The 11,349-nt window shown below is 42.3% G+C and overlaps 1 protein-coding gene across 1 annotated transcript in view; it reads right to left on the reverse strand.

The window, feature by feature from the left end:
* Positions 1–10,147, reverse strand: part of LOC120566918 (A disintegrin and metalloproteinase with thrombospondin motifs 2-like) — a 202,201-nt gene extending 192,054 nt beyond the window's left edge. The window contains exon 1 of the mRNA XM_039813617.1: positions 9,979–10,147. Coding sequence (XP_039669551.1) covers positions 9,979–10,147 — 169 coding nt within the window. The remainder of the gene's footprint in view (positions 1–9,978) is intronic.
* Positions 10,148–11,349: the final 1,202 nt, after the last annotated feature.

The raw sequence follows: 11,349 nt of genomic DNA on the forward strand, positions 1-11,349 counted from the left end.
ATGGGACCTTTAACTTCTTTGTTTTTTTCCAGACCATGGCGTGTGTTAATCGCGAGTGTTTATGTTGTCAAGGAGGTTTAATAAGAACTGCACACACTGCTACACATAAAGTGCAGTCAGTTAACACTCGGTGTAGCGGAGCCTTAACGATTAATTAACTGTGACGTTTTAAAGCGCGGTCAATAGGGAAATCGGTTAACCGCTGAATCCCTTTAAGTAAGTAACTTCTTGCCAGTAAGTCGGTACAACAGTCTGTGTGTCCAGAAGGAACATGCCTGTGAGCAGAAGGTAACTTTCACAACAAGCCCTTCTGGTTTGTGTCCCATAATAGAGAGTTCCTGCTGTTCTCCAAGTGCTCTGCTTATGTTGTTGAAAGATTCACATTCAATCGACCTGGAATGAAAATCAACAACAGCTATGAATCAAAGGGCCACACTTATTATTACCAGCAAGACTTTAAGCCTGCTCTCGGTTTTTGTCAACACAAGATGATGAGAGACCCAATAGAAATTAAAATTGAAATATAATCCATAAAGATCATCCTCCGGCGACCTCATCACCTTATTTAAATATTTGAGCTTCTCTGTAAATAGTCCATCTCAAACAGTGATGTAAGATAATCGCCAGTAGTCAAAGCCCCAAGAATGAAGTTCAGATGTGCCGCAGGGGTAGTCGGGTAGGATTTCATGGTCCTACCTTGTAAACTGACAATTTGCTTGTTTTAAAATTGTCCAAAGGGTCACTGGAGGAGGTCTTAAGGATTCAAAACTTTGCATGCTCCATCCAGAATTTATAAATCATAAGACAGGAAAGTCAGTTTGCAGCTATTGCTTCATGGAAGAGGTTCAGGTGTCTATCCCCTTCCTTCCCCTCCCCTGCCTGCACTTAATTTATATTATAGGTGTAAAGCAGTCTCAGCTCAGCTAAAGGTCTCCTCCAAAACCCTCAGGGGCACGGCTCGACCCCGCGTGCAATAATTTATGAAAAAAGTTGCCAGGCTTTATGAGACAGGAGTGCCAAGTTTGTGATACCTTTATCTATTCTACACACAGACTCTGACTGTCTAAAATATAGATCAAAGATTGTGGCTTGGGTTTAGATTACGAGAATGTAGCTTAGAAAATATGCTAACTGTAGTTCTGTAGTGTTTCTGCAGGAACCCAATCTTTGCACGAATGTTTCTGTGCTCAAAAAAAATAAAAAAAAATAACACCTGTTAGGGACTGAACATTGGTGTCATGCCTCCTGCTTTTACGTGTCAGTGCAAAGCAGAGATGCTCACAAGTCTCTGAGCTAGAATCCAAGTCAAGTCTCAAGTCTCTCGTGGTTATAATGAGTGTTGTATCACCTGCTGTGTTCCATCCAGGCTGATTAGAACACAGCATTGCTATATGTAAGGAATTCAAAGCATGCAATATGTTATGACTTCTTTATCTATTAGCATACAGTATCAGCTTTCATTAGTTGTTTGGAATATAATCAGTGTCAACAGGCTATTGAAAAAACACACACACCAATAATGCTTTACTTTCAAGTTAATAACTGTATTTTGCCTTGTAACATGAACATACAATACAGACCAAATATTGAGGTATTGAACAAGAAAGGACTCGCTTGTCTGTTGTTGAATCATAATGACAAACCTTGCCTTCTATTGTGCAGGTTCTGAGAGTGGAAAATGGTCATAGACTGTTGCACTGTTACTTAGGGTATCAGGAACATATTGCTAAAATGATCAGCAGTAACCCGTTTTTTACTTACAGAGCTGCATCTACTAATGACAGCTTATAAACTACTAAATTAAACCGTAACGTTACATGGTCAACAATAAACCTGTAACCTGTAACCTGTAACGCAGCCAACGTTAATAATTAACGTGGTGGCAGCCAGCGGGACGTAGTCCGTGTCGTGTCTGAAGTCTTTTGAGGACAAAATCAAATCTGAAGTCACTGTGTGTGTGCCACTTAAGTGCGATTTGAATCCTGAGTCTCAAATTTGAGTCCCTATCTCCAACGCAAAGAAGACGTCAAGCCTGCGGGGTGATCATTAGACCAGGAAAGAGCCATGGACCATCTATCTGACAGAGCTGAGATCTCTCTTCTCTGCCTCTCAATGTCACACTAAACCTCCTCCGTCCCTGGTGCATTTACTTTTGCTTTTTGTGTCATCTTATTCCCCCTGTAAGCCTCCCCATCCCTCTCAGTCGTGCCATTTGTCCACACGGCTCTCTCCTTCTCTGCGTCTGCAGTACATTCAAAGAAAAGCCACATGAGAGAACCTGGCACACCGTATGATGGGAGCAGAGGCCATGCACATCATTCAGCCCTGGCAGGTATTTGTTCTCTTTCCGTAGAGGAGGGCAACACTATTAGACTGCTTAGAGCCATCCATCATCCTCCGCTCTGACTCCGCGCTCGGTGGCATCTCTCTTACAACTTCTTGAAGGTCAGAAGAACAGAGCGAGCCATCTCAGTGTTCATTTCTTCTTGAGGCGAGGAGCCACTGGGCCAAGCAACAACAGGAAGGAAAAGGCTGCCATTTCTGCGAGAACAGGCACGGGGGTCAAACTAATAGACTGGTTTCTGACAACAAACACTCAGGTGTCACCAGGCGCAGGTTAAAGAGATGGCGGGGCAGCCAGTATAGGTGCCCCCACTGGTTTTATAACAGGAGGAGCTAGTTCAAAGGCTCCCGCTGCTTACACAACTGACATTTACCACCTCTCTGCTGTCTGTCTCTGTGTTACACAGGCTTCTGTGCGACAGTGTGAGGAAATGTGGATTTTTCTGGAGACTGTTGCTTTCCACCAGCCTCTGCTGGGCTAATGTGCAGGTGTGCTATCCTCTTTACCATCTGCAATGGTGAAACGTTCACCTGAAAGGAATGTTTTAGCTTAAAACGTATTCAAAAGAGAGCAAAACACTGTCACTCTGCTCAAGCTGCTTATTACCAGCTGAAGTAACATCTGACACAAGGGACTGTAGTGGGAAATTAAGAGGGCTGGCATCAGTTTCCAAGGAGGTTAATACAGCCATAAAGTGTCCATCTGCGAGTCTGCTGGGTTTCAAAGAATTCCAGACATGTGCATGCTCACACAAACAGCTGCCTTACACTCGCCGTGAATGCAACTAACACATGAAAGAAAAGAGGATGCAATCGCTCATCATTGCAGACACGTTTACCTGGTCTCTTGACATCATGTGATCTCTGCCACAGTACACAAAGGCGCTTTTCCCAGAATTCTCAGGGTCTCACACACCAGCTGCATCATTATCCCTTCTCACCTCAGCTCTTCCCCTCCTTCCGTCTCTCACAACAGCTCCCTCTCTCAGCAAATTATTCGACAATCCCTTCTTGACAAAGTTGGCTTAACACATTGATAATGCCCTTCCCTTCACCCAGAGTAATGACGAATAGAGCACTACAACAATCTGTCGCTCACCTTTCCCTCTACAACAGACCTAGAGTGAAAGGAGGCCAAACATAGCCTGTACGCCGTCTTGTCTGACAGCAGAGTTCAAGCCACGTCTGGATCTTGTGTACTCATCACTTTAAAGCAACACTATGTAACTTTTAGCCCCACAGGTTGTCTCATTGGAACTTCAACTCGCGCTGCCCGACGCAAGTTGTAGTTCCAATGAGACGCCTGTAGGGGGACAACCTGTAGGGGGACCGTCCCCCTACAGGTTGTCTCATTGGAACCAAGGGGATAAGCTTCGCTTCAGAACTCGAACCTCCGATGGCGCCATTTTGATGCTACAAAGAGATCACCTCCCGTTAGCATTCCACTTACTAGCATTCATTTTGACGTCACTTTGACAGCGAATAACTTTACATCTGAAGCGTTTAAAGACTCTATTTGTCCATTGTTTATTTCTAAAGAAACACGACAATGTATAAAAGGCTCCATCACCTTGAATCTGACTTTACGGCTCTGTAGCAGACATTTTTGTAAAAATAGGCTAACGATTGTGTCATAACCAAGTGACTTACTGTCGCACAGTAGAGGAATTACCGTATAGTACAGGAGAAGCTCGCAGGCAGTTTCAACTTACGTTAGCTGTTTAGGTTTAATTACTAATGTTAACTAGAATGTTAGTGATCAATAATTAGCCTGTGCCTATGTTATCTCCTTACATATACCTAAGCTCTCTGTCTCTGTAAGATTGGGAACGATTGAGATTTCTCTTGGCACAGCTACCAGAAGGCTTCCAACTTTCAGACAGGTTGCTCACGTCACATTTACGTTGTCTCCGTCAGTTGGAGGCTGCGCAGTAACGCTAGTGATCACCGGAAAAGTGCTTCTAATATCCTTCACTGGTCTCCGTCCAGAGCAACGGGCTCTGTTGGTCCATTTTATATATGTCAATGATTGGAACTACAGCTGCAGTTAAAAGTTTCATAGTGTTGCTTTAATGCTGGATCTCCAGGTTCGGGCGCGATTGTGCTTAAATTTACCAACACAGCATCCGAGTGATTGGCAGCACCCAGAAGGGAATGCGGGAACCTCAATTGGCAGCATCTTTTGCTAGCATACCAGACATGTCTCATCAGTCGTAACACCGGCAGGGCTATCCAGGTTCAATGCTCAGGGCTTGTCAACCAGCATTGAAGCAGAAGCTGATGCCTTGCCAAAGACTCAATGTTGTGTTATTTGAACAAGCGTGATGGACAGAATAATAAGTCAAGCAGTGATCTAATTTGTTGATGATCTGGTCCTGTTTTTGAGCAGAAGGTTGGGGCAATATTATATCAAGTTTAAACTGCTTGACGCAGGCTGTGTGACTGGGTTTTCACACGGCGAATACAATAAGTAGCACAAGAGCTCTCGTACACATACAGGCAGACAGGCAAGCACTCACTCACACACTCGCTTTGAGGATTGCTGCGGGACATAATGAGCTGAGCGAGATAAGAAGCAGTACATGATAAAGCAACAAAGGCTGCAGAATGAAATGAAGAAATGAAAGCAGCGACGGGCCACAGAGGTAGCTGACAGTACCTCCGCCTTCAGATGTTGCTCTGGTCAATTGTGATCGATATTCAGAGCAAATGCCTTCCAGCTACATGCGCCCACGCACACACGCACGACTGCACAGACCTTGTCAAAGCTGTCATCAAATCACAATCCCTATGTTGCCTTTCTTAGTTTCATATGCACATTGAGTTGCTCACTAGAGCCCAACTGATACATTGGCCAGGCCAATTTATCACAGATGCATTGATGTCAGTGTAAATCTTGGCCTTTAAATAGACAGAAACAAAATAATTCATGCTAAATTATGGAGAAATTATTCTGAATACATAAAGATAAATTAGTCATTGGTGAAAGGCTATCTTAACTATCAAAAACTAATTGAATGTTTCAGGTTTCCCCACACCACACAGTACCTCGATTAATGTTTATAATAGTCCAGTTTATTAAAGTAGTTCTGCTTCTTAATAAGCTTTTATAGGCTGTTTTTATATATTCAACTCTTGCTTTTTTTCATAGCAACTTTAAAACATTTAAACTGATGGATCTCTTGCTAGCTTTTTTTTCTGGAGCGTTCAACCATATCATGCACCATTCTCTATAGTGTGGAACTTGGTCACGTGCAGTGGTGGAATGTCAAGTACATTTTCTCAAGTACTGTACTAAAGTATAAATTTGAGGTACTTGTACTTTACTTGAGTCTTTTCTTTTCATGCCACTTTCTACTTGTACTCCACTACATTTCAGAGAGAAATATTGTACTTTTTACTACACTAATCTGACAGCTTTAGTTACTAGTTACTTTAGATTTTTGCACACAAAACACATGTAGTTGATTAAATGCAATGTTTAATTATAAATTAAACTACCCAACAATTTAACGGCCTACAAGTCCATCTGAAATGATTAGCCGATTATACACTAAGTTGATTGTCAGAACAGTTTTAGACATTTCCAATTTCTAAAATGTGAGGATTTTTCTGCATTGAGTACTTTTACTTTTAAGTACATTTTCCTGATGATCCTAACATACTTTTACTTAATTTTAATTATCACATTTTTATCGTGTTTTTTTGTTTTGTTTTTTTATATCTGTCAATATATCATTAGAGGAAAAATCGCTTTTGTGTTGCCTAAAACAAAAATCCAGTATCAGTTGCTCCTCTGTGCGTGCACACACACACACACACACACACACACACACACACACACACACACACACACACACACACACACACACTTTTGGTCAGACCACACAATTATTTAGCTAAACCCTTTTAAAGCTAGAATAGAAATATTGCTTATCTACAGTGTCAGCTTATGTCTGATTTTCCACAAATTCTCCTTCACTTCCCTTAACTAAATTGTTCCAGACCGAAGTGTTATAAACATAAAGCCTCTTGAGGTTGTGAGTTTGTGGACAGTCAGACAAGATGAGATGTGTATCTTTAGCTCACACCAGACTGTTTTTCTCCCGTCAAACCTCACTGACCCATGCAGCACACTCTCAACCCAGCATGCAGTGTTTTGAAAACGTGTCAGCTGTGCTTCCAAACTATGCTTATAACATCCGCACTCCACGTGTGTGTTTATGTGTGTGTGTGTGTGTGTGTGTGTGTGTGTGTGTGTGTGTGTGTGTGTGTGTGTGTGTGTGTGTGTGTGTGTGTGTGTGTGTGTGTGTTTGACTGGATCTGGACTGAATTATCTCTAAGGCTTTACTCAATGAACTCTCCATATTTCTCTTTGGGGGACTGGATCAGAAATCTTTGTTGTTTACATGCAAGTGTGAGACAGACAGGCGCACAACCCAGACACCAGTCGCTCTTGGAGATCTGTAAATTCAGCACACTTTACATGTCAGCGTATGTGTTCTCCAGATGCAGCTGCAAACCAGCAGCGCCACAAAAAACATAAAGCTAAATGCCGAGAATACTCAGACTTGTATTGGTTGAATTGAGACACTCAGACATACACACAAACACAGAGAGGGCATTTCAAAGTTCAGCAATGTTCATGATTAACACAAGCCTGTTAGCGAGGCATTGATATGTGGGTGCACAGACGAAGACCTTGTGATGAATGTAGGTTTTGCGGTGTTTAAGTACGTTAGTATTAGGCAAGAGGTGTTTAGAGGCACTGTCTGAACAAACGACACTGAACTTTTGAACCAGAAGCCTGGATTAACAACTGACCTGGGAGCAGCAGAATCTGGGAAGCTATAATTAAGGTTGATTAAAGAACATTCCTGGGGTCTGTGTCTGCATGTTAAGTGAGCTGCTGAGGTTGCAGGAGACATGGGCCCCCATCAAATGGGCATTTTCAAAGCTGAAAATGAAATATGTTACTTCATCATGAAAAAATGCCGCAAGAAGCCCCACAAAGACATCACAAACAGGGAAATACATGTGTGTTTGCATGCACGCAGGCAGACGTAATACACAAAAACATACACACTCAAAAAAAACTGTGTCCCATAGCAGAATGAACGAGAGGAAAACAGCTCTGAATGCATTGGAAGGCCAACCAGTCATTACTGCAATCATCCCTATGGCGTCCGCAGTATAATTAGCTGAAACAGGCAGCACTGTACCTATAAATGCCAGAGACTAAACAACAGTAAACAAAGGGACAACCGCAGTCAACAACCTCTCACATTAGACTTCAGTTCTTTCCCACAAGCTTTGACAGCAGCAACATCACCAATAACTGTTGCAGCAGCAACAGCAGCAATCGGATGCTAACTTCAGTCATTTAATACAGAGGCAGCGACAGACCCAGAAAAAGTCGCTTTGTTGAGGTGATCATTCTTTACTACATCACCCCAAGCTTCTCCTCCTTTCTCCTCTCTCTCCTTTTCTTCCTCCCTTTTCCTGTCTGTGCTTTCCTCTCATCCATCTCCTCCCCAACTACAAGCAAAAGCATTGTCAATTCCATTCAGTTTTGGTGTGGCCCGAGTATTAAACCAAACCTGTCTTATACCTTTGACACCCCAGAGGGCAAACTGGGTGGGGGGGAAGCAGGCACATCACGTCATGAATAACATGACCAACCAGGGCTGCAGCTGTATAGTATACGCGTTTATCAAGCCTGTTGAATAAGCCTACAAAAGGACTAAAGCCATTGACTGCAAATTGCAAATACTTAGTATTAGTTTCTGGCTATTTTCAAGTTTTTTACTTTTTAATGGTCTGTTCTAATTTCCCTGTGAAATGAATATTGCAAATATGTAATCTATAAACTACAATGTAAACACTGTTAACAGTAGTTTGATCACTATAGAGTCATGGACAGTGTTTTTCTGACAAAGCTTAAGTTAAATCGAAAGGCTAATAATTTGGCCACAAACTATATTTTATAAACTAAGAAAATACAGCACATTAACATCAACGTAGGAAACACCACACCACAGTCCTTATTGTGATGTGTAGTGTCCCGTGTTAACCTGTAGGGGCACTGTTAAGTTGATTACCTGTTGAGTGACCTGTGACGTAAACTGTAGAATAAGCGGACAGTAAACAGTCCTCACTGCACCGTTCTCTTACAGTTTTTTTTCCAACTGCTTACACACAAAATCTTTTCATGTCACACGATTTTTGAAACCTCTCACTCAAAGTGCAAAACTACAAAGCAAATCTCCAAAACGTTAGCTATTTCTCAGCCTTTCACTCAGTTTTCAGTTGCATAAAACACTTTTTTCAAAACATTACACACAATTCTCGACCTAAGATACAAAAATCTAACAGGAAGTGACTTGCTTTCCTTTTCTAAACACAACCAATCAAAATGCTATTTACCAGGGCACACACACACTCCTCACATTTGCAAACACATTATGTCATAACTGAACACTAACCAATCACTGCTTTAGTATGGCCTATACATAGGTCTAAGGTGAGATTACCTGTGTTGAACAATGGATGCCAACAATAGACAGAGAGCAAGGGGAGGAGGAGGGAGAGACAGGGGACAACAACGAGGAGGAGGATGAAGAGGAGGAGGAGGAGGAGGAGGAGGAAGAGAGCCATCTCTGATGAGATCAGGGCCACACTTATTCATCATGTGATCAACCACGGATTGACCATGAGAGAAGCCCATCTTGAGTAGCTTTACAACTATCTAATGACTATTTCAGCATTACAAATCAATCAGACTTTGTTTTGCACAAAGTGCATACAAAACACACGCGCGCGCACACACACACACACACACACACACACACACATTCCTTATTCTAAAAATGATACCTTTGGTTTACATATGTTTGTACTTTTGTTTACTTGTTTCATGCTACTGTATACAACACTGTGCTACTCTTACAAACGTAATGTTTTGCCCAATAAATATTTTCTGTTTTATTGTAACATTATGTTGTTTTTTACAGTGCACTTTTCAACCACTCTCAGCAGATTACTTTCCCTCTAGAACATTGTAAATGTAGACATAAGCCTATGAAAGACAAAAGAGCATTAGATTTAGAACAACAGTGTCTACATGGTATATCCAAAAATGTACTATTATGAAAAAAGTGTTGGCCATTTGATGCTTCATTTTGAGATGTGTTTATGGTATTTTGAATGAAGTATTTCATTTTGAAGGAGATGTGAGGCATTTTGCATTTTGTGTGTGCAGTTTTTGGGAATTGTGTGTAGAGTTTTGAAAAAAGGAGACACTTTTTTGAAAAAAATAGGCTATACAACAGCCTTCATCTGTGCAATCATACTAGAATTAACCAGAAAGGAGGACAAAACTCAGATAATGACCAACAATGACACCACAGCGGGAACTACAACAAGTAGGCCTAGGTAGGCTATTAACAAAACAATTCTTATTGAATCAACAGAATAAAACATCACCAAATCAGACAACACAGAGCTGTATAAACAATACAAACTCCACAGCAGCAAAGAGAGCTGCCAGTTTTATTCACAACATGTAGTGCACACATGAACAAAACGTTATGTTGCTGAACACGGTGGACCCCCTGTACCCTTTATTGTGCTCACCTGTCTGAAAGTCAGTCTTTTGCACCCCTATGTCCTCCTCAGTCTGCTCCAGGTTCAACTTTTCTGCTCCTTCATTCTCAAAGCATAAATCAGTCCACTCAGTCTCTCTGTCAACACTGAGCTCCTCCAAGTTTCCAAACATGCTGAGCTGAATGCTCTGCTGTCGCATCAGGGATTATTGTCACAAACAAACAGCAGAAAGGCCTCACACACCTCACTGAAGTTAAAGGTTCCGCAGTGAACGCAGAAATCACCTGGAGGATCCACCATGATCAGCCTTTTAGCATTTAGCATGTTAGCCAGACCTAGAATGTGCCTGTTGGTTCACTCAAAGGACAGTGGGTGTGTTTGATTGTCATCACTGCTGGCCAGGTGGCGCGTTAAATCACTGCTTTTTAGATAGATGGAACAATGCCGAGGTACTATGATGCTTATCATAACCACAATTACTTTTATTTTACTAATTAATTATCATGTTGCATTGTTATAATGTTCACAATTTTTTTCAACATGTCAATCCCTTCCTTTGCTAAACTACGACACAATGCACCAATGGTTGGCAGAGGTTACTGTTCTGCTATTCAGGTGAAAGCACACCTTCACAGGCATAATGCTGCTTCTGACAACTAACTGTTGATACATAACTGATTTGCATTTTATTTTCTATCCTTTCTTGCAGCACACCATTATGTTTGCCTGAACCGAGGCTCCAGCCATCACAGTCTGCTCTCACACTCATTAGGCTTTGGAAACACACACGCACACACACACACACACACACACACACACACACACACACACACACACACACACACACACACACACACACACACACACACACACACACACACACACACACACACACACACAGGAGCTGTCACATTCTACTCCAGTCTTTGCTGGAGCCTGTGACCTACAGATGCGCGCATACAGGCCTTGAGTGACAGACGAATGCTCCCCAGCCCCGAGAACAATTAGCACAGGGAGCACTGGAGACAGACAGACAGAGAGAGAGAGAGAGAGAGAGAGAGAGAGAGAGAGAGAGAGAGAGAGAGAGAGATTGTCATGAAGGCAGCTCACACGAGAGAGAAGAGGGGTTGCGACCCTGCTCTGATGCACTGTAACTGTACACGTGTTCAGTCTCTAGATGCTCCACGCTACGAGACTTACTGACAAAGGAAGAGAGACGTTGACACAGTGCCAAAAACTGAGCTGAGTCCAATTCTCACCTCTAATTTCCAGGTATCCGTGGGGAAGATTTGGGCCTCCCCTCACCGTCGACAACAGGTAGTCTAATCCCACAGAGGCCATGGCACACAGCACTGTCTCTGATAACTTCAGATCATTAGACACACACTGAGCCTGTCACTT

Source organism: Perca fluviatilis, chromosome 10, assembly GCF_010015445.1.
Source record: "Perca fluviatilis chromosome 10, GENO_Pfluv_1.0, whole genome shotgun sequence".
Classification (NCBI taxonomy): Eukaryota; Metazoa; Chordata; class Actinopteri; order Perciformes; family Percidae; genus Perca; species Perca fluviatilis.